The 25550-nt window shown below is 36.7% G+C and overlaps 1 protein-coding gene across 1 annotated transcript; it reads left to right on the forward strand.

The window, feature by feature from the left end:
* Nucleotides 1–921: 921 nt before the first annotated feature.
* Nucleotides 922–24900, forward strand: LOC124372922 (protein zer-1 homolog; the record flags this gene model as incomplete). Its single annotated transcript, XM_046831334.1, has 3 exons — nt 922–1055; nt 2306–2448; nt 24725–24900. Coding segments are annotated over 3 exons (367 nt in total), but the record flags the coding sequence as incomplete, so codon positions are not given.
* Between the last annotated feature and the right edge of the window lie 650 nt (nt 24901–25550).

Raw genomic sequence — 25550 nt, forward strand, 5'->3', positions numbered from 1 at the left:
TGATATGTTCTGGGTGAATTGAACATGGATTAAATATCTGCAGTAATTGACTCGATGTATATTTTCAAAATAGTAGCTTGAATTTTTGTTTTTAACAATAAATTAACTTTACTTTTTACTCGCAGTTTCATTTCATTTCATCATTTTTATTTGCTACAAAAGTGTACATTATTGACAGTCATAAATACAGTTAATTATTACAGTCACATTGAAATCTTAAAACTAACATTAATTAAGCTTATACAGCACAGCAATGGTTGTAACAGAATTCAAAAACACAATAATCATTAAAAATCCATATTTTTAATTTTGAAAAATTCATCTGAACTATAAAATGGATTCTTCAACAGCCAGGAATAAAAATTATTTTTAAATCTGTCAAAGGTATATGAGCTAATTTGTCATTTAACAAAATTATAAACCTTCAAAGATATCACAACATGGCTGTTAAGGGTTTTACTTAACCGACATTGTCCAATTCCAACATCATTTTTACTGTACGCGTTATGGCTATGAATTTCATGTTTAAATTTAAGTAAATTTGGATTTTTAAGTACATAGATAACTAAATCATATATATAAATCATAATTGTATCGGAAGTCCTTGAAGTGTGGTTTACAATGATGCTCTCTAGGCTCACATTTTTAAGAGCTCTAATAGCCTTCTTCTGCAGTAATAATATGTCTTCAATCCTAGAGCAGTTGCCATACAGTACTAGTCCATATCTAAAAACAGATTGGAAGGAGGCAAAATATGCAGCTCTAATTTAATTTACTGGTTTTGTATCATTCAGTCTACTCAAGAGATAAATAACTCATGGCAGTGTTAGGTTTGGGGAGAAATAAAGTAAACATGTAAAAAACCCCAGATTTTAGTTTCTGCTCTCAATATGTTTTTAAATGACATTTCTTTTTTTTCAGACATCTTGATATATCCCAGTCAAGTGATAAGTTACGCACTTTCCGAAATGAAAACTACACACTGGCTGAAATTGTTAGATGTCTACCAAATTTGGTGTCACTGGATATTTCAGGAACAAACTTAGCAGGAACAGGTAAGCTTTTAACACATTAAAGTAATGTGTTGCAGTATAGTTTTCATGTTTTATAACGGCCATGGGATAACATGAACACCCTCTACAATAATTAAAGGAAGGATCATTCTAGCAGAGCTTTATGTAAACATTTGAGTAAAAGTTAAATATGTAAAGAAAATAACTCCAAATAAAACTATTTTCAATTTTAAAATGTATAGACTCATTTTAAATCTTCACTAGGAACATCTGTGAACAACTATTTCACTATTTTGGTCTTTGGAAAAGAAGTCTTTTTAAAAATATCCAGAAAATGTTTTATGCAGAACTTGCAGCTTTACTTTTAATGCCGAAACACATTTTAAGGCACTTGAGCACTTTCCAGAAAACGCATGGGTTTAAAACTATGCTCTAGGCTAGGCAGATTCCTGGGTTAGAAATGAAAGTCAATTAATTGACTGAGTATCTTAAAGGGGTTGAGGACAGTTGTTTCTATCAATAGCCAATAGCCAATGGGAGGAGGGTTCACAAATACTGTTCCATGAGGCCTCATTTGAAAAACCTCAGTATATAATTAAAGAGAAAAAAATATTGGAAAATTGTATCATGTGTAGCAATGAAATATTTTCCAACCAACTAATTTATACTTGAAATAATAGGTCACATTTATGTATTTTAATTGTAATTGTTCCATTGTACATAAATAAAAATTACTGGTAAACTCATCTCTTAAAAATGCTGGCTACCACTGATTTATATATGTGATTCGTTATCGCAGGGTTGGTTTAGACTTTGCAATTTCTACCCACAAACATTGTCAACATCAAGTATACTTAGGGAATGTCTTCAAATCAGAATACCTGTTTTTAAAACTGTCTGTCTGATGTGTGTAACATGTGCATGTATGAACTCCCATTGACATCTCGGATCTTAGTGGCTTGAAGACAGATATTTAAATAAATCTAATAGCCTACTTCCACCACCTACATTCATTGATACAGTGACAGTGAAAGATTGATTTAAATCAATGTATAGACCTACAGAGTTTTAAAAACTATAAATTGAGCAACTGTTTTTTTTTCTTTAGCACACAATTCTGGTAATGTTCAAGAGATTATTAATGGGAGCTGTTGAGATAACTCATTAATAATTTGTTGCCAAGATGGTTGTAAGTTACCATTATTACTTAAAAGATCTATTGAGTTAGAATTTACTTATTAAAATTTATTCTAAGAATGATATGTTTAATACTGTAACTTATTTTTAAACAGGAGTTGCTGAGACAAAGAATGAAAGTGGAATGGTGAGCGATATACCAGGTTTGAATTCCCGTGTTCTGAACCCTCTGCAGTTCCTTGGTCTCTATGGAACCCAACATGGTGCGTGCAGACGTCATGACATCCCTGCAAAAGAGGCAAGTTGTTAAGAAAGAGTATTATAGTTTTTAACTACTGTTACTGTTCATTTAAATCTGGGTTGACATTTGTAGATTCTTTCTAGATACTTTAAAACAATTTATACTTAACATTTTCTTTAGATCTAATCTTTAAATAGCCTTTACAAATTTGGTTTAAGTATTGATTTTGTAGTACAGTTAGAAATACTAATATAGTATGCCTGGGATAGAATAGTTTAAGGGAACTAAGTAAGGATAGACCAGTGATCATAACAAAAATACCTTCAAGATTTGATGCTGATGAGTTGGATTCAATTCACAAGGAGATAATTCTTGTTAACAGTTATATTAAATAATTAGCTGAACATATGGAATCAGTTGCACATACTTGATTTGGATACTCTTAATAGACACGATTTAGCATGGATTACACATTAACAACAGTGGGAGAAATCAATGGGCTTATCTTATTTTTAGCTTAGTTGATGGTATTCCTTTAATAAACAAAAATGGAGCAAATGGTGAACAACATACTGAAACAGATGTACTTTTTGAGAATATAACACAAGAGTAATTAGTGTACATATGTCAAGTATACATAAAAGAGTTTCACAATGATAAAACAGTAGGGTTTGCACATCACATTTCTTCTGACTTTCATGCCCCTCGTCATATGTCAGCTGGAGTAGCCACAGTATTTAACCCTTAAAGCGCCAAACAGTTTCAGCTAAACTCTGGATTAGCGCTCATTTATTATAAAAAAATTAAAAATTAGATTTTCTCAACGCTAATTTTAATTTCTTTTTTTAGGTAAAAAAAATAAAACAGAAACTGCAAAAAAATATCTTTTATCATATTTATTGCCCTAAATACACATGATTTACTATGTAGCGTTCCAGCTCCTTTATAAATTTTAACCCAATGCTTACTGTTTCCTTTTTTTTATTATGTATCTAAATGATGACATTGCGTCCTTATATGTACTAGAATAGAACTAGAAAAATAAGTATATTACATATTTAATACAAAGTTATTATAAAAAATTTTAATTTTCATGCCAAAAAATTTGAAAAACCAAATATTTTCCAAATTCTTAGCCATCTAACGGGTGTTATTTTTATAATTACAAAATGGTTTTCAGATGTTTATAGAGGTAAATAAAAGATTGTAACACTTATTGCAGTAAAAACAAGCCTAAATATAAATAATAAAAATAAATGTAAAATTTCGGAACAAGAGCCAAAATACATAATTATAAATATAAGGAGTAAAAATATTTCTACGAGGAAAAAATACTTTTATCGCCATTCAAGAAACTGTTTACTTCAAAAGTTTATAAATATATAACTTTCATAAAAAGATGATCATATAACACAAAAACTACACAGTAGTTTACCGATCAACTATTCGCACTGCTTCAACAGGATATGAAGTAGAACACAAGAGCTGCCCGGCGAGGCAGTGACGTATGCATAAATGCGCTTGCGGCGTTGAGCAATACTACCGAACTGCCAGCTGTTCAACAAAAACCGGTTCAGCATTGATCGATAAACACAAAGATTGTCACGTGATGTGGCACAGCCCGCTACACTACTGTAACATACACCCCTCACAGTCTAGCGGACAAACTCTGAACTAACAGTGGTTGCAAAATAGTATAAACAAGTATATTGCGCGTCTACGCGCTTACGGCGTTCAGAGCAAAGTCGATCCTCGCGCGCATATGCGCTTACGGCGCTTTAAGGGTTAAAACATATACCGGTAAACCAACACTTGTTAAATGCCTCACCAACAACCTGTATGGTCAATATGGGGCCTCTTGTGTACATCTTTATTACCAAGGATATGTACTATGGAGAGCCCACCATGAGTGAATCTGACACTGCATTTAATCAACTAGTCGAAGATTTCAAAAGAAGAGGGTTGAGGCATATAATATGCTTTCCTATTGGTTGTGTTCAGGATAAAATTGACAGCTCGATTTGTCACCAATTTGATAAAATTAATTAACTAACTGAAAACCCTGAAGGGAGCAGCCTTGAAAATATGCCTTCACAACTTCCTGGTGGACCACCCACTATATACCATCGAAGAATTCACAGAAATAAATAAAGAAGATTGGAAGCTCTGACATGACTCCTGACATCTCTTATTTATTATTGACATCATTCTGTAATTTGTTAACATTGTGACACTATTACTGTTCTTGGATGGAACATCCAAAGCGCCTCAAGAAACAGCTGACAGCATGGCTTCTGGATCGACTGTTCTACTCGGAGGGGGAATTCCTGAATTCCTCATTCAACGTATAAATTTATACTGAACCTTATCTAATATTGACGCATGGCTGTTCTCTATGAATATGTCAAATAAAGAGTTGTCTTGAAGAATATGTTAATAAAGAAATATGACTATGACTATGACTTTGACTAACTGAAGCCAAGATTATTATTGTATCATATAACAAAAAATCTAACAAACTACTCGAGGAGGACTAACACATGAAGGTTTTTACAGGTAATGTTCTCTCTTATTGACGTCAAGAACCTTGACTTGGTAACATGTTCTAATAAAAGTGGTTCAGTAGAAAACTTTCCTCCTACTTTGACTGTAATAGCTGTGGAAAACCACCTTCCACCAGAGGAAGATGTGCTGAGGAATTTAGCAATTACATCGACAGAGCTGCCAACTCCTGCTTCTTAGGACCACACCTTGAATGCAGCCCTGACAACTAAATTGCCACAGTATAGTGATGGGTCCAGTGATCTGAAGTAATCTATCATGGTGAACATGTAGTTAAATGTACATCACATTTTATAAATAATAATTTTAAAATTGATAGTATAGGTACTAAAAAAAAACATGTCAACAGAAAATTCTTTTTTAGGAGGAAGATTCAGACACAAAAATAACTAACAATTAGGTAACTTGTAATTTAAATAAAAAATAACATATCCATGTTTCATATTAATATACAACACCTTCTGTCAAGAATAGATTGCTTACAAATAACTTTAGAGGAATGAAATTGAGAATTGAAATTAAATGAAATGAAATAATGAGTTTATTCCTCCACAAAAATACGGTTTTACAACAATCTACATTCTAGGAATATACACTGCCACCTCATGCAGTAGTGAGGCAGCGCAATAATAGAAAAAATGTTTATTAGCTAGAGTTCAAACTCTTCTTTATAACTGACCGCTCACTCCGTGCAACCTGCTAATCACTTTATTTCATCTTTTCAATTATACAATTGCCTTATTTGACTAATTCGTTCATGCTTTTAGATATTAAATCTTTCTCTTGTCACTATACAGTATTAAGGAAACAAATATTTAACATTTAACGGTAACAAAAATAAAAATACATAATTATATCACACATTTACAAATAAATAATATAACAATGAGGTAATAAATAAATACACACACTATCTACATTTTAACTAAATAAATAGAAAACAATAAATAAACTGACAAAAAATAAGTAACTATATAAGTGTATTGTTTAAGAAACTGATATCACTATTTTAAACAACCATTTTTTCAACTTAATACTAACAATTTTACTGTGCTACAGTCTTTTACTTCAGAAGGCAGTTGATTAAAGTATTTCGCCCCAACATATTTAAATTAAATGAAAATGATATAAAAATTACTGTTATAAATGCATAACATATTTAACAGACTTACAAAATATTTATTTCTGAATTTGGCATGTTTAAAAATTCATCGTTACCATAGAATGGATGAGCAGCCAGCCATCTATGTAACTTACGTTCAACCCTTTGGGTGCCGGAGCATCGCTGTCAGCGATCCCGCATTATATGCAAAAAAATGCCAGAATCGCTGATAGCGACTTCTGCAGTAACGCTTATATTTTATATAGTATTTATCTAAATTGGCTCAATTACTATACATACGCATTCCAAAGGCTTCAACGTAACTTTTGATGTAGGTTTTGTTGCATTTTGGTTAGATTCTGATTTTTACGGTGGTTGTAAAGTGAGTGCGTCAGTCGCGTTTAGAATCGGCCGCTACGCGGACGAGCCGTCACGTGTTTTGTTTGCGCTGCTGTTTATTTCACAAATTATATTGAAAGCTTTTATGTGTAAATGGGTTTGTAGTGTTAGTATCTACAAATTATTTCGTTTGTGTGTGTTGTTCTAGTCTGTGTGTAAGTAGAACAATGATGGCCGCGAGTTATGGCGATCGTAAGCATCTAGTACTTTACTAAATACGTTTGTATAGTTTTTGTGTTTGTTCAGTGATATTTATAAACAATGAGTCGTAAAAAACATTGCTGACAATGAAGACCTACTATTGCAGGCATTAGATTTAAGCATTATCAGTGTAGACAATACACAGAGTGTTAGGTTAGGTTAGAAAATTTCTAGTTTTGTAGTGGTTCACATTTTCATATTTATTTTCCAAACTTTATTTATAAGTATAAAAGAAATGTTTATATGTCTTTTTGTAAATAATTAAATGGAGTGTATAAGATAGAATAACTAAAAGTGAAAAAAATAAAATATTTAATTAACACTAAGTTGTGTCAAAATAAAAAACTAACTGTTTTTGCTCATAAAGTTTTTGTTAATGATTTTTTTTATTTGTATAAAAAACGTTAAATAAGTGATCAATGTATTATATGTATAAAGAAAATATATTTATCTAAAAAAATAAACAAAAACCCAAGACATTTTACCGATAAATAAATTTGTTATGAATTTTTAACCAGACCCTTGCAGAATCAGGCATTTTCGCTCGGCATTTTATGCATACCATATAGCAAAACGCTGCGGCACTCAAAGGGTTAAAGAGACTAAAGTATAAATCTTTGGTTGAGAGTGCTAATGTATTATACACATTACACACACATTGTAGCATGGCAAGACTATATTTTTCCAATCTTGTAAAAGGTACATCAAGACAATTACCATGACTTGTAGATGTTTAATGGATTTCATTCCTTACATTATATGATAAAACATCTTTATGAATATATTGCAATAGATAAAATATACCAAATACCTCAATTAATAAAAAGTTGTTTACAATATTAGTCAGGTAGTGAGACGGTAATTATTCGAACAGCCTTCTTCTGTTTGAAAAGGCTATCTTTAAGGTTGCTGGAATTGCCCCAGAAAATCAACCGATAGCAAATTATCAACTGAAATAGATCTTCATAGTAAATAGTAACAATGTAATGTTTAGAAACACAACTCACAACACCTATTAAGAGATTTTTATATAGAGATTTTTAATAAAATCACACAAGATAGCCTAGTGTATAGTTGTTCAACCTGTTTTGCCCATGATAGCTTACAATCAATATACACACCTGAAAACAACACAATTGTCAAATTCAATATCAGCTGTAACAGGCCTAAGATTAAACAGAACTGATTTAGTTTTGTCATTATTTAAAAGTAAATTATGAGCTGAAAAACCAATATGAAGCTAGTTTTAAAGTATTATAACTTGTAATTGTAAATGAATGATGTTTTTATCAATAGAAAAAAATTGGTGTGATCCACATACATACAAGTTTAGACTGTTGAATATTAATAGGTTAGACTCCTGTGGAACACCACATCTAAGCTCACTAACTGAAGACCACCGACCATCAAGATAAACAGTTTGACTCCTCTTAGTCAGATGAAATCTAAAAATTGTTTTCCATATTCACTGATGCCATACTGTTCCTTCTTTTCAAGCAACAAGCATGATCAACACAGTCAAAAGCATGGCTTAAGTTAATAAAAGTGGTCTAGGTATATTCTTTGAACTCAAAAGCATTGAGAATCTCCTTTACTATACCATCAGTAGCAGATATTTTTGATCTACCCTGCCTAAAGCTAAACTGTTGGTCAGATAAAAAACTATGTAATTGCAAGTACATGCTAACCTGCTTATGAACAATGTGTTCAATTACTACCAAAGACTAGAATAAGCGAGATGGGACGGAAACTTGCCTGACTTATTTTTGGCCCTTTTGTAAATACTGGAATCACTTTGAAGATTTTGAGACTATCAGGAAATACACCCTGCTCCAGGCATAAATTTATACTAATTGTAAGTTGTTCTGCAACATGATCCACTATTTTCTTCAACATATTGCTAGATAGGCCATAGAAATCCTTAGTCTGTTTTTTTTTTCCATTTGACTTATAAAAGACCTTATTTTAGAGACTAACACTTGATCCTACTTAAAACTATCTGGGTTCGTAAACATTAGGCACATATCAGTAACCGATACTGAGCTAGGCTTTTTTATATTTGACCTTATTTCAGTTATGGAATCAATAAAATAATTGTTAAAATTATCAGGGTTTATGTCCCAGCTCGACTTATATTAAACTGTATTATTAATGTCATTAATAATGGCCCAGGCTGCTTTACACTTGTTATTTGAGCTTTCTATAAGATTAGCATTGTAATTTATTTTAGCTTCATCAATGGCTGCTCGATAAGATCATTTAAGTATTGCCAATGGTGTTGTGTAGCGGGTACATTGGTTATCGCAAGATGACCATGTAACGTTAGTTTTTAGTAGGGTGCAAAACTTCAACCGTTTTGTAGCCTACGCGGATAGTTGCAGTTAGCTGGGTATTTCCCAGGGGTCTGGAGAGTTGTGTATTTCGGATATAAAGTGTTGACTCAGAAAGCAAGTAGATCTCAAAAGATCTGTTAAAGTGGTTAGAGCCACAAGCTCATCATCGCCAACACTTTAAGGGGCAAAGAACCGATTTGATTTTAAAATTACGTATACGGAAACAGAAACATGGTATACAAGTAACCAACCCACGCTCAATTGGTATTCCGTCACTGCGGGACAACCTAAGCTTACCCCACGAGAATTCAGTACAATCGGGTTATAAATCGCTAAATAAAATGATCGTAATAAGATGTGCAATCATTTAAGGCTATGTCTATATATTTATCTTAATAGCGACCGCTCGTATATCCCGCTTATGACAGCAGATCGTAAATTTAGGGAAACCTAAATTTATTTCAGACAAGACCGATTTTCACAGCAGTCCGAGAGCCTAATAATAAACGAAAATTTTATTTAATCGAAAAACAGTTTAATTTAATCGCGTTTAACCGTTATGAAACGCTTATGGCAGCAGATCGGAAATTTAGGGAAACCTAAATTTATTTTAGACAGGACCGATTTTCACAGCAGTCCGAGAGCCTAATAATAAACGAACATTTTATTTAATCGAAAAACAATTTAATTTAATTGCGTTTAATCGTTATGACCCGCTTGTGACAGCAGATCGTAAATTTAGGGAAACCTAGATTTATTTTAGACGGGACCGATTTTTCACAGCAGTCCGAGAGCCTGACAATAAACGAAAGTTTTATTTAATCGAAAAAAACAATTTAATTTAATCGCGTTTAATCGTTATGACCCGCTTGTGACAGCAGATCGGAAATTTAGGGAAACCTAGATTTATTTTAGACAGGACCGATTTTCACAGCAGTCCGAGAGCCTAATAATAAACGAAAGTTTTATTTAATCGAAAAAACAATTTAATTTAATCGCGTTTAATCGTTATGACCCGCTTGTGACAGCAGATCGGAAATTTAGGGAAACCTAAATTTATTTTAGACAGGACCGATTTTCACAGCAGTCCGAGAGCCTAATAATAAACGAAAGTTTTATTTAATCGAAAACAATTTAATTTAATCGCGTTTAATCGTTATGACCCGCTTGTGACAGCAGATCGGAAATTTAGGGAAACCTAAATTTATTTTAGACAGGACCGATTTTCACAGCAGTCCGAGAGCCTAATAATAAACGAAAGTTTTATTTAATCGAAAAACGATTTAATTTAATCGCGTTTAATCGTTATGACCCGCTTGTGACAGCAGATCGGAAATTTAGGGAAACCTAAATTTATTTTAGACAGGACCGATTTTCACAGCAGTCCGAGAGCCTAATAATAAACGAAAGTTTTATTTAATCGAAAACAATTTAATTTAATCGCGTTTAATCGTTATGACCCGCTTGTGACAGCAGATCGGAAATTTAGGGAAACCTAAATTTATTTTAGACAGGACCGATTTTCACAGCAGTCCGAGAGCCTAATAATAAACGAAAGTTTTATTTAATCGAAAACAATTTAATTTAATCGCGTTTAATCGTTATGACCCGCTTGTGACAGCAGATCGGAAATTTAGGGAAACCTAAATTAATTTTAGACAGGACCGATTTTCACAGCAGTCCGAGAGCCTAATAATAAACGAAAGTTTTATTTAATCGAAAAACAATTTAATTTAATCGCGTTTAATCGTTATGACCCGCTTGTGACAGCAGATCGGAAATTTAGGGAAACCTAGATTTATTTTAGACAGGACCGATTTTCACAGCAGTCCGAGAGCCTAATAATAAACGAAAGTTTTATTTAATCGAAAAACAATTTAATTTAATCGCGTTTAATCGTTATGACCCGCTTGTGACAGCAGATCGGAAATTTAGGGAAACCTAAATTAATTATAGACAAGACCGATTTTCACAGCAGTCCGAGAGCCTTATAATAAACGAAAACTTTATTTAATCGAAAAACAATTTAATTTAATCGCGTTTAATCGTTATGACCCGCTTGTGACAGCAGATCGGGAATTTAGGGAAACCTAAATTTATTTTAGACAGGACCGATTTTCACAGCAGTCCGAGAGCCTAATAATAAACGAAAACTTTATTTAATCGAAAAACAATTTAATTTAATCGCGTTTAATCGTTATGACCCGCTTGTGACAGCAGATCGGAAATTTAGGGAAACCTAGATTTATTTTAGACAGGACCGATTTTCACAGCAGTCCGAGAGCCTAATAATAAACGAAAGTTTTTATTTAATCGAAAACAATTTAATTTAATCGCGTTTAATCGTTATGACCCGCTTGTGACAGCAGATCGGAAATTTAGGGAAACCTAAATTAATTATAGACAGGACCGATTTTCACAGCAGTCCGAGAGCCTTATAATAAACGAAAACTTTATTTAATCGAAAAACAATTTAATTTAATCGCGTTTAATCGTTATGACCCGCTTGTGACAGCAGATCGGAAATTTAGGGAAACCTAAATTTATTTTAGACAGGACCGATTTTCACAGCAGTCCGAGAGCCTAATAATAAACGAAAAACTTTATTTAATCGAAAAACAATTTAATTTAATCGCGTTTAATCGTTATGACCCGCTTGTGACAGCAGATCGGAAATTTAGGGAAACCTAGATTTATTTTAGACAGGACCGATTTTCACAGCAGTCCGAGAGCCTAATAATAAACGAAAGTTTTATTTAATCGAAAACAATTTAATTTAATCGCGTTTAATCGTTACGAAATGTTACTAATGGTGAAGATAACTAAATATTACTACAATATATTTAATTCTATATGCGTACAAATTCAATGAAAATATGCATGAAAATTCTTGCACATGCAGAGTGAAAAACGTGCAAAGAAAATTTACGTTAAATATTGCAAGCCAAGCTAAGCAAAACAAACAGAAATTTACTACAACTATTGCACCATGAATAATGAAATAACTAATCGAACTCGGAATAATAGTTACCTGTCAAATGAAATTGAAGTTGTCTGAAAATGTCCTCTGCTCGCTGTACTGTCCTTCACCTCGATAATCACGCTTCTCCGTATCGAACCCCTCTCGCCGGCCCTCGCCAGTCCCTTTTATCAGTCGACTACCGCGCTCTAGGTGGCGGCAGCTACAATCTTTAACAGCGCCCCCCGCGGATTCTACGGCAATCTCGTCCGCGACGGTAGCGCGCCGTGCGAGTTTTACTACAGCCAGGACATTAAAACTATCTTCTCGCTTCCACTTGATACAATTTAATGTAAAACAATATAGTATTTCACTGTTCTGACCAAAAAAAACACTTCAAAATTTGGGACCTTACACCCCCCACTTAGTTCGGTCAAAAAAAAAAGAAACGGAAAAAGAAAAAGAACTCTGTTTTACTCAAAATGAACTTTCTTTTTACTTTAATAACATAAATAAAACTTCTAAACTAAAATAAGTATTCCTTCAGCTCCAAATTTAAACTTATTTCCTATAGTATGTTTTGTCAACCTTGACAAATAACAAAACAAAAGGTAACTAAAAATTTATCTTGCTTCTTCGCAATCAGAAAAACTTTATACGGATGCCTTCATCGCATCCTTTTAATGTAGGTACTTTACGTTTACCCTCTTGAACTTCCCATCTTCGGAATATATTCTTATTCTCTTCGGGTGTCTCTTTTTCCTTTTACATTTTTCGGTCGCCTTTGTATTGCGTGTTTCACCGTCGTATTCTCCTCGCGGTGTTCCACTCTGTTTCAGGGACGAAGTCTCGGCTTCCATTTCAATACTCTCCCTCGGTTCGATATCTTTCACCGTATCGTCTCCTCGTTCTTCGCACAGTCTTTCATCAATCACTTCCCAAGAGTCCGAAGCCGCGATTGATAGACATGGAGAAACCGGCCTATCGGACTCGACTTTCATTTCTCTTTCATGGTCATTCGTCCGTTGGTTCCCTGGCTCCACGTCTAGGTCCCTTACTGCCTCGTCGATAAGGGCAATGAGGTCATCCGTTGCTGCGGAATCTTCCTCCACGTCGACCTCCATCGGGGCCGGGTGAGACGGTCCAGGTCGATAAAGAGGGCCGAACAGATCAACGTGCCGCATGGATGGATATCCGAGTTCGGCCGCTCGAAGCAGATCCTCCAGTACTGGATCATTTACTGACCCACTCGCTTCTCCCTGGAGTGAGGTCGCTGTTTCTTTTGGGGAGAGGCTAGTTTGTCCTCGAACCGTAGGAAACATATCCGCTATATCGCCCGGCTCGGCGTAACGAAAGTCCTCGACGCCAACACGCCCCGCTCGTAGGACCGAAGCGATGTTCTTCCGGATCGATTTTCCACTCGCTTTTTTTCCTTCTAATCGTGCCTTCCTTGACAGCACCTCCGCATACATACACACGAAGGCGCCGCAATCGTACGAGTTCTCTTGTCGAGGGATATTCTTGGGTGCGTCTACCGTTTTCCATGCCTCTACCTTCCGGTTCCTTCTCGTGGCCTCGTATGTCAGGAAATCTCGCACTGTCCCTCTCTCCGCTTCGTTATTCCATCCGCAAGAGTCGTACGCGGTGATTGTATTTTCTTCGACCATCACCACGATTAAGATCCAGTGTCCCCTGCTACCACGGTCTGGGAGGTGTACGGGAACGAATAACATATCGTTTTGAAAGATATCTTCTTTCTTAAACCGGTTATTGACCGCCTGGTATCTTTTCTCCTTCCAGTCCTTGAAGAAGAACGTATCGAACATATAGATCGATGGAAGACACACTTTGTTGGGTACCAATTCCGTCTCTCTATAATTCGTAAGTAGGCCTCAATGACGACGTCGTTCATCAATGTGTCTTTCGCCGCTAAAACATCGATTTCGGTTTGGTTAACCGTGATTAGTTTTCTCAGACCCTTCATTCTTAACCACAGGTATTACCTGAAAGCCACACAAAATAAGCATCATGCAAAGCAGTTTACTAACCAGCTAGCCAGTACCTTCACCACCAGTAACATTAACGAATGAACGTTTTTAAGTCTTTTACGTGGGCATTACTATTTTTACCCGTGACCTCATCGGTTATACGGTATATGTTATAATCTACTTTAGAATCGATTTTAAAGGGTCCTATGTACTTTGGAGCTAATTTTGCGGCAAAAGCGTTAGCGGCTGAAGAAAGAGCGTGATTTCTTTTTAGGACTCTATCGCCCACGTTATACGTTACTTCTCGTCGTCTTAAATTATATACCCTTGCTTGATTGTTATAAGCTGCCCTTAGGTTCAGATGACATCTCTCGTATAAACGTTGAAATCGATCATACCTTTCCTTATGGATATCGGCTGTTGAGAGGGGTCGTTTATCATTCCCTTCTTCGAAAAACCCGGATAGGGATTTCGGTGGCTTCAGCTCTCTGCCAAAGTTAAGCATAGCGGGAGTGAACTTTGTACTGCCATGTACCGCTGTATTCATCGCGTATCTGAATTCTGAAATGTTCACGTCCCACTCTCGATGGTCATTCTTAACGTATTGGGCAATCATCGTTCCCAGCACGCGGTTATATCTCTCTACCGGGTTCGACTGAGGTGAAAATGGAGCAGTATAATTGACCTCGATTCCCCAATCCTCAGCTAGTTCCTTAAAAATCTTCGACGTGAATTGTGTTCCGTTGTCTACTATAAGTACCTCAGGTGATCCGTACCTAAGTAATATCAATTCCTTAAATTGATTGCATACTTGGCGAGCGTTGGCAAGTCTTATGGGTGCTATTTCTACCCATTTGCTAAAACAGTCTTGGAAAACCACCGCATAAGTGTTACCTCTTTTTGATCTAGGTAACGGCCCAATCAAATCCGCCGAAACTGCGAACCAAGGCCCCTTTGGTCGTCTAAATTTCATTATTCCGGCGGGTTTCTTTTGTTCACTCTTGAATTTCTGGCACGTCTCACATGAAGCGACATAATTTCGGACTTCTTGCCGCCATCTCGGCCAGTAGTATCTGTCTGCAATTCGTTTGGCTGTCTTTCGATAGCCGAAGTGCCCAGCCGTTTCCTTATCATGAGTTTCCTCAAGTACTCGATTTTTCTCCTCCTCGGGAACACACATCTTCCAATCCAAACTCTTCTGACGCCCCTCTCCTGGGCCTCTGTAGGGAATATATCTGTATAGTTTTCCTCCTCTTATGGTAAACCGAGGGAAACTACGGGGATTTTTCTTAACTTTGTGTATTAGGTTATCATACCATGACATTGGGAGATAGTCGCCGCAATTTGAATTACTTTCCTTCTCTGAGCTTTCTATTACAAACACCTTCAGAGAATGATCACTAACTTCGTCGTCGTTTTCGGTTGTTTGATCAGTCCTTTCAGGAGGGTTTCTCGAAAGAGCATCGGCTACTCTATTTAAAGCACCTTTACGGTACTGGACTGAAAAATCGTGTTGCTGCAACTCGAGGATCCAGCGGGCCAACCGACCGGTTGGTTGTTGTATCTTCATTAACCATTGCAGTGCTTGGTGATCGGTGATTGCGAGGAAATGGTACCCTTCGATATAAGGTCTAAATTTTTTTACCGCCCATACCAAAGCTAAACACTCTTGTTCAGTGACCGTAAACTTCTTTTCCCCGTCCGTTAACAGTCTACTGGCATACGCTATAACCACCTCTTTACCCTTTCGCTTCTGGCTCAAGGTGGCGCCTAACCCTATTTGAGACGCATCTACCTGTAGGACAAATTGTTCGCTGAAGTCTGGGCATGCTAGAATAGGGGTGTTTGTTAGGCGGCGTTTCAGTTCGACGAAAGCCTCTTCATGAGTCGCTGTCCAATCCCACTTAACCGCTTTTCTCAGCAGTTTAGTAAGTGGCGCCGTCAGAGTCGCGAAACCTGATATGAATCGGCGATACCAACTCGCAAGACCCAAGAAGCTTCGGAGGTTTCTTATATTCCTCGGCGTTGGAAAGTCTAAGATAGCGGACACCTTATCTGGATCTGTGGATATTCCTTGATCGTTTATAACGTGTCCCAAATATTTTAAGCGTGTCTGGCAAAACTTGCACTTCTCCGGGTTAAGCTTTAGGCCAGCTCGTCGAAGACGTTGAAATACTTCTCTCAGAGATTCTAAATGTTCCTTGAAATTCGATGAAATAATAATCAAGTCATCTAGATAGGCGAAAGCTTTGGGTTCCAATTCCGGGCCTATTATGGTATCGAGAAGTCGTTGAAACGTTGCTCCCGCTGAGTGTAAACCAAACGGCATCCTCGTAAATTGGTAGAGTCCTTTTCCTGGTACTGTAAAAGCGGTTATGGCGCGACTTTCCTTCGATAAACCCACCTGCCAATACCCTGATTTTAAGTCGAGCGTGGAAATAAATTTGGCTTCCTTGAGTTTTTCTAGGATAGAGTTGATTTGAGGTAGGGGATAAGCATCTTTCTCGGTTTTTGCATTTACCTTTCGGAAGTCCACACAAAACCTAAATTTTCCGGAAGGTTTCTTGACTAATACAACTGGAGAACTCCAGGGACTATTCGATTTCTCGATTATCCCGTCCGCCAACATTGAATCAACTTCATCGTTGATCACTTTCTGCATTGCGGGGTTACGTGGGTAAAATCTCTGTTTAATCGGTTCGTCGTTCTTTAATTTAATCACATGTTCTACTATGTGGGTAAGACCAGGGGAATCCTTAAACTCCGCTAATTTCGTTTTCCAAAAACTCTCTAAGCTCCTCTTCTTCCTCCTCGCTTAGCGTGACGATAGCATTTATAGCTGTCCCCTCACAGTTATTTACGCCGTACTCTTCTCTGGAAATAGTTTTCTTTTTAAAGTCAATTAGTTTTAATGGCGCTATTACGTCCATGCCTAAAATAATCGGAGAAGTAAGACCTGAGACGTTAATCAACTTAAACGCGTGTTGTATGTTTTCGATACTTCCTTCAAATTCGATCCCTCTCCTCGCTTCGGTTTTTGTCCCATCGGCCATTTGAATCTGAAGTTTTTCAGTCGTAATCCGCGCTCCTTTACTCATTAGCATATCATACGTTGTATCGTTTACAAGGGAGATCATTGCCCCCGTGTCGACCAGGGCCCATACTAACATCCCACAGAACAATACGGGTACGTACGGTCTTATGTCTTTATTCCGAACTTCGGCTGGACAGGTTTTGGTGAATTCGGCTATATATTTTACCCACTGCTGCCATTCAGCGGAGGTTCTTAAATTCGTTTGCGGGGCTCCAGGTGACCTCCTTTCGCCTGAGCCCTCACTCCGTTTCCCAAGTTGCATTTGCAATCCGTAGTTTTAAAACCAGGGGTCTTGCAAAAGTAACATTTTAGGGTTTTCGGGAAGCGACAATTCCTAAAAATGTGACCGGGTTTCTCACAGTTCCAACATACAAAACTAGAAGTATTCTTCGGGATAGTTGTGTTTCTCTGAGAGGCTATACTTTCTCTTCTTACAACTTTTTGTCCTTCCCTAGTATCCATTTCCGGCCTACCAGATAATTTATTCGTCCTCTCAAACACTTTATTTTCTTCGTTATTTATTGACTTCCGAGGATGTTCCCGTTGATCTCGATTAGGATGTTCATTGTGTGATCTGAGTGTATCAGCCGCTGCCTTATTGGTGACATTTGAAACACCAAACGTTTTTAAATTCTTATTTTTGGGGCTATATGCGGTTTCAGGCACCAGGGACTGAGCTGGACCTGGCGGTGCCCGATATAAGTGAGTTTCTCGGATATACATCTCGTAGTGTTCTGCCGAAGAAATGAGTTCACTAGTCGTTCGTATGTCTTGCCTCTTTAAACTCAGCTTGTACTTCGGGTGCATATTTGCATATAACCTATCAAGCTTATCTACGGGCGTCATACCGCCTCTTCGTCGCATCAACGTATTCAAGGCCACTACAAACGTCCTGATGGGTTCACTGTCACCTTGTGTTCTACGTTTTATTTCATCGTCCATGTTCGTCTTATAGCCTACCGGAAGGAAGTTTAGCTCGAAATCTTGACGAAAATCTTCAAAACTGTCCCAAAACTCTCTATTATTTCGATACCACAGTAAAGCGGTACCCTTTAGCAATTCAGGGAGTGCTTTTATCAGATCGCCCCCGGATACATTATAAGCCTCCATCAGCTCATCAAGTCTTTCAAGAAAAGACACTGGATTTCGCTCTCCGTCGAAATGTAAATTCCACTTTCTAATTGTGTTGCATATCTCAGCGGAATTGACATGCGGCTGTCGGGAAAGGTGCTCATCTCTCAATCTTTGATTTTCGTTAGAATAGTGCGTTACATGCCGCCTAAGAGAATCGTGAGAAATCCCAGGTGCAATGTATTGACTTGTCGCCAGAGCTGGAAGTTTAAAAGCATCGGTATACACAGATCTTGTTGCGCCATCGTAAGGTGCATAACTCACATAGTCGTGTCCAGTATCCCAGTTGGACTTGGCCTTACTCCGCGTCTTCAGTGAAACTAAAAGCCTCTTTACTTCGTCGTCACTAGTATCGGGTGGAACCTCGAGTATCTCCCTCAGGTTTAACTCTCGGCTTCTTTTATCAGTCTCTGCTTCACTGGTATTCGGCCCAACTGGGTCGTTGCCAAAGGATTCTCTTCCGCCTACAGCCTCATCTCGTCTGTCCGGCTGTGAGCGAAGAAACTGTACGAAAGATTTTCTTAGATAATTTGTCGTCCTACCCTCGGTGTCCAAGTCGTGTTTTAGCATTTCAGTTATTAACTGGGCTTTCGTGAGTCTGTATATCCACCCCACGACTGGATCTAACTCAGAAGGGGAATAACTAGTCGTGGAAAACGCCTTTGTTGTTTGGTCCTTCGAAGTCACCAGTGGCAAACCCAAATCTCGTTTTTTTTCGATACCTTTAATTTGTGATTCGCTAGTATTTTCAGAGGAACTAGTAGTCACAATCGTAGGTATTTGTTTTTGGTGTTCTGAGTCTGTTGTTGACTTTTCGGGCCTATTCGTGTTTCCACCCTTTGGTAGAACGTGCATTTGAGCGAAAAAGTATTCGCACAGTCGCCAAAACCCCGTTGGTCGAAGCATTTTATAAACACTATCTCGCTAAACCTCTTACTAAAAGTTTATCTTTTACGTTCGAAGAATATTACACTCGTATAATCACTATACCCGTCCCTGTTCGGGCGCCATTTTGTAACGTTAGTTTTTAGTAGGGTGCAAAACTTCAACCGTTTTGTAGCCTACGCGGATAGTTGCAGTTAGCTGGGTATTTCCCAGGGGTCTGGAGAGTTGTGTATTTCGGATATAAAGTGTTGACTCAGAAAGCAAGTAGATCTCAAAAGATCTGTTAAAGTGGTTAGAGCCACAAGCTCATCATCGCCAACACTTTAAGGGGCAAAGAACCGATTTGATTTTAAAATTACGTATACGGAAACAGAAACATGGTATACAAGTAACCAACCCACGCTCAATTGGTATTCCGTCACTGCGGGACAACCTAAGCTTACCCCACGAGAATTCAGTACAATCGGGTTATAAATCGCTAAATAAAATGATCGTAATAAGATGTGCAATCATTTAAGGCTATGTCTATATATTTATCTTAATAGCGACCGCTCGTATATCCCGCTTATGACAGCAGATCGTAAATTTAGGGAAACCTAAATTTATTTCAGACAAGACCGATTTTCACAGCAGTCCGAGAGCCTAATAATAAACGAAAATTTTATTTAATCGAAAAACAGTTTAATTTAATCGCGTTTAACCGTTATGAAACGCTTATGGCAGCAGATCGGAAATTTAGGGAAACCTAAATTTATTTTAGACAGGACCGATTTTCACAGCAGTCCGAGAGCCTAATAATAAACGAACATTTTATTTAATCGAAAAACAATTTAATTTAATTGCGTTTAATCGTTATGACCCGCTTGTGACAGCAGATCGTAAATTTAGGGAAACCTAGATTTATTTTAGACGGGACCGATTTTCACAGCAGTCCGAGAGCCTGACAATAAACGAAAGTTTTATTTAATCGAAAAAAACAATTTAATTTAATCGCGTTTAATCGTTATGACCCGCTTGTGACAGCAGATCGGAAATTTAGGGAAACCTAGATTTATTTTAGACAGGACCGATTTTCACAGCAGTCCGAGAGCCTAATAATAAACGAAAGTTTTATTTAATCGAAAAACAATTTAATTTAATCGCGTTTAATCGTTATGACCCGCTTGTGACAGCAGATCGGAAATTTAGGGAAACCTAAATTTATTTTAGACAGGACCGATTTTCACAGCAGTCCGAGAGCCTAATAATAAACGAAAGTTTTTATTTAATCGAAAACAATTTAATTTAATCGCGTTTAATCGTTATGACCCGCTTGTGACAGCAGATCGGAAATTTAGGGAAACCTAAATTTATTTTAGACAGGACCGATTTTCACAGCAGTCCGAGAGCCTAATAATAAACGAAAGTTTTATTTAATCGAAAAACGATTTAATTTAATCGCGTTTAATCGTTATGACCCGCTTGTGACAGCAGATCGGAAATTTAGGGAAACCTAAATTTATTTTAGACAGGACCGATTTTCACAGCAGTCCGAGAGCCTAATAATAAACGAAAGTTTTATTTAATCGAAAACAATTTAATTTAATCGCGTTTAATCGTTATGACCCGCTTGTGACAGCAGATCGGAAATTTAGGGAAACCTAAATTTATTTTAGACAGGACCGATTTTCACAGCAGTCCGAGAGCCTAATAATAAACGAAAGTTTTATTTAATCGAAAACAATTTAATTTAATCGCGTTTAATCGTTATGACCCGCTTGTGACAGCAGATCGGAAAATTTAGGGAAACCTAAATTAATTTTAGACAGGACCGATTTTCACAGCAGTCCGAGAGCCTAATAATAAACGAAAGTTTTATTTAATCGAAAAACAATTTAATTTAATCGCGTTTAATCGTTATGACCCGCTTGTGACAGCAGATCGGAAATTTAGGGAAACCTAGATTTATTTTAGACAGGACCGATTTTCACAGCAGTCCGAGAGCCTAATAATAAACGAAAGTTTTATTTAATCGAAAAACAATTTAATTTAATCGCGTTTAATCGTTATGACCCGCTTGTGACAGCAGATCGGAAATTTAGGGAAACCTAAATTAATTATAGACAAGACCGATTTTCACAGCAGTCCGAGAGCCTTATAATAAACGAAAACTTTATTTAATCGAAAAACAATTTAATTTAATCGCGTTTAATCGTTATGACCCGCTTGTGACAGCAGATCGGGAATTTAGGGAAACCTAAATTTATTTTAGACAGGACCGATTTTCACAGCAGTCCGAGAGCCTAATAATAAACGAAAACTTTATTTAATCGAAAAACAATTTAATTTAATCGCGTTTAATCGTTATGACCCGCTTGTGACAGCAGATCGGAAATTTAGGGAAACCTAGATTTATTTTAGACAGGACCGATTTTCACAGCAGTCCGAGAGCCTAATAATAAACGAAAGTTTTATTTAATCGAAAACAATTTAATTTAATCGCGTTTAATCGTTATGACCCGCTTGTGACAGCAGATCGGAAATTTAGGGAAACCTAAATTAATTATAGACAGGACCGATTTTCACAGCAGTCCGAGAGCCTTATAATAAACGAAAACTTTATTTAATCGAAAAACAATTTAATTTAATCGCGTTTAATCGTTATGACCCGCTTGTGACAGCAGATCGGAAATTTAGGGAAACCTAAATTTATTTTAGACAGGACCGATTTTCACAGCAGTCCGAGAGCCTAATAATAAACGAAAACTTTATTTAATCGAAAAACAATTTAATTTAATCGCGTTTAATCGTTATGACCCGCTTGTGACAGCAGATCGGAAATTTAGGGAAACCTAGATTTATTTTAGAGACAGGACCGATTTTCACAGCAGTCCGAGAGCCTAATAATAAACGAAAGTTTTATTTAATCGAAAACAATTTAATTTAATCGCGTTTAATCGTTACGAAATGTTTACTAATGGTGAAGATAACTAAATATTACTACAATATATTTAATTCTATATGCGTACAAATTCAATGAAAATATGCATGAAAATTCTTGCACATGCAGAGTGAAAAAACGTGCAAAGAAAATTTACGTTAAATATTGCAAGCCAAGCTAAGCAAAACAAACAGAAATTTACTACAACTATTGCACCATGAATAATGAAATAACTAATCGAACTCGGAATAATAGTTACCTGTCAAATGAAATTGAAGTTGTCTGAAAATGTCCTCTGCTCGCTGTACTGTCCTTCACCTCGATAATCACGCTTCTCCGTATCGAACCCCTCTCGCCGGCCCTCGCCAGTCCCTTTTATCAGTCGACTACCGCGCTCTAGGTGGCGGCAGCTACAATCTTTAACAGCGCCCCCCGCGGATTCTACGGCAATCTCGTCCGCGACGGTAGCGCGCCGTGCGAGTTTTACTACAGCCAGGACATTAAAACTATCTTCTCGCTTCCACTTGATACAATTTAATGTAAAACAATATAGTATTTCACTGTTCTGACCAAAAAAAACACTTCAAAATTTGGGACCTTACAACCAGATCAAGCAACGTCGAGCGTGGCTGCTGCTTGGATGGGTGACCGCAGAGCTATCCTGTCCTTGCAAGCAGCCCGCCTGCCCGGCCATTGGTGGTGGTTCGGAAGTCACCTTTAAGCCGTTGGTCCCCAGGTTAAGTGTTAGAGAGGGCTTCTTAGCCCTAACTTTGCCTGGTAAAATAAGACATATTTACTTTACTTTTAAGTCTGGGCATAACAATCTTTAACACATATAAACATAGAAACTTTGTACTTGTCATAAGCAACCATTAACAGACCATAAGCAACCAAGTTACAATGACCATATTTTGAACGTCACTTCTAGAGCCAATGCTCTCATCGGTTTCATTGTAAGATCTACTAGAGACTTTAGATCCCCAATCACCATGGTCAATCTATACAAGACCCTAGTACGCCCTGTTTTGGAATACGGTTCTGTAATTTGGTCACCCTATCAAATTGGCCACAATGAGATGCTGAACAGGGTTCAGGTACGTTTTGTGCGTCTCCTCGGAATACGACTTGGATATACCTTTCTGGGCACTCCAGTGGCTGAAGTGGAGGACATGTTTGGCTTGCAGTCCCTCTCTCTCCGAAGGAAGTTCCTCGACCTTGTGTTTTTGAACAAGATCGTGAGTGGTGTGCTGGATTGCCCGGTCATCTTAAGCTACATCGACATCTCCATCCCAAGAGGTACTAGGTCGAGGACAATCTTCCAGAGAAGATCCATGCCCTCATACTATGCATATAACTCATCGGTCCCAAGACTTCTCCGCTGTGGCAGTGACGTGGCTCCACTGATTGACTTCTTCATGAGGCCAACTGGATTTAGAAATGAACTGTTTCAAATTATTTATAAGAAACCCTAGTTGGGCTTTTTTGTGGCGGTATCATAGGTATGGCAATTTCTGTTTAGGGTAAAATTTTTACACACTTTTGTTACTTTCTGTATGCCTAACTCATTGTTTGTTTGTTATTGTCTTGGTTGTTGGAGTTTGTTCTAGGTTTATCTTTTGTTATTTCTTTAGGAAATTTAATTTTGTTATTTTTTAAAATTTTTATTATATTGTTATAGTTTGTTTCAAGTTTATCTCTTGTTATTGCTTTAAAAATTTTACTGTTATAATCGTTCAAGTTTTATTTTTGATTGTTGTTCTCTTTTCTTGTCTGGGCACTAGTCTTGTTACACTTGCTGTTTTGCTCACCAGCTCCTGCCTCTTTTTGTCTTAGTTGTTGTCCACATATTAATGCTATTATTGTGTATTCATATAGTATTAGTAGGCCTATATTGTATTGTGTTATTCAAATATTATTAATTATTATTGTAAAAATGGTGGATACCGTTGATGAATAAATAAATAAACAGAGATCTAAGATTTTTTTACATCATCATTAAACCAGTTACCCTGTTTTTAGTTCTTTTATTGGGAATACAACTTAATTCCTTAACCAATTGATAAAGTTTCAACCTTAAAAGTAATAAACGTTGTAAATTATTTGAGAATTTAATTTAAATCTGAGTAACAGTGACATACATGGTGACACGTGCACTGAGTGGTGACAGAACACAACCAGCCGCTATGTGTGGCATGTCAGCGGAGGGAACGATCATCTGAGACTAAATTTGAATTGAGCGTGATATAAGTTTTGGCCACATTAGTGGCCTCCTGATTGCAAAGGGTTAAGTAAAATACATTTTAATTAAAAATATAAACTCTTATTAATAGTTGTCAACCTAGCTGGTGCAGACTCCCATTCTCAGCACTTCGCTTCACTATTGATGAAAATTCATTTCTGCAGAGAGACCACGGGCCCTATTTGACCTACACACTATAGTTTGGACACCTGTGATCTAGGGTACAATTTCTCACACAGAAATGTTCTGTATTTTTATTTATTTAAAATATGATTAGGATTAATCGTGAAGTGTTTCCTTTCCAAGTGGGGAAAGCATTTTTTTTTTTTACCAACACAATATCTTGTCGTTACAAAGCCTGTAATTAAAAAAAATTTATACAGAGAAAATGGGTTACAGCAGTAACATAATTGTTATTTTTTAATTTTATGAAGATATTTATATGAAAAATTGAAATTTAGCATTTTTCAGATCATTATCTATCTATCATGGTTGATAATGCATGCTTACGTGTTTTCAGATTTCTGGAGATGCTAATGAAAAACAGATCCTCAATGCAGCAACAGCTTATATAGATCGATCAGAAGTTTTTACAGCGAGTTTTGAATGATCTGTATCACTTGTTCAGATACGACCATTGTGCACAGATTTCCAAAGCTTTGAATGTGGTACTAAATGCAATGGACAGACATATCTCAGAGAAAACACATCCAAATATCTGGGAGGTAATGTAACCAACTAATATTGTATATAACTAAGTCACTTAAAAATCTGAAACAAGAATATACTATTGTATTTGGACAGAAAGGGGAAAAGTCTTGGCTGTGTAATTATTTCTCTGGTTGGAAGAGAACTCATTTAACATGAATTAGCATATGAAGCTAGGCACTAAACGCCAAGACTCTACATCGCCAGGAATCTGGGAAGCTAGACATTAATGTCCAAACAGCCTGAATCTCAGTATTTTAAACTTCTAATAAAATAATTTAATGACAGTAACATTGTCCTTGTTTACTCAATGTACTAGGTAGGCCTTGTCCTGCTGCCTAGGATTATTATACAGGGTGATTCACAAAGATATGCAGAAACTGTGGGAGCCCATTCTACATGTAAAAAATAATGATGGATAACAGTTGGATAAAAATTCATTTAATCAAAGATCTATTCGATTTCCGTGTACTATATTTACGAAAAATGAAAAAATGAGATTTTTACTCCATTTTTAGAATTCGTTACTGGTTTTTCAAAATCTACTTAGCTTACAGTTTCTGGGACTTGTTTTATTCAATTTATCAGGATAAAAACCATTAAAAATGATGGAATTCGCCCCTTAACCTACCTTACCA

This window comes from Homalodisca vitripennis, unplaced genomic scaffold (genome assembly GCF_021130785.1).
Source record: "Homalodisca vitripennis isolate AUS2020 unplaced genomic scaffold, UT_GWSS_2.1 ScUCBcl_4365;HRSCAF=10500, whole genome shotgun sequence".
NCBI classification, from domain to species: domain Eukaryota; kingdom Metazoa; phylum Arthropoda; class Insecta; order Hemiptera; family Cicadellidae; genus Homalodisca; species Homalodisca vitripennis.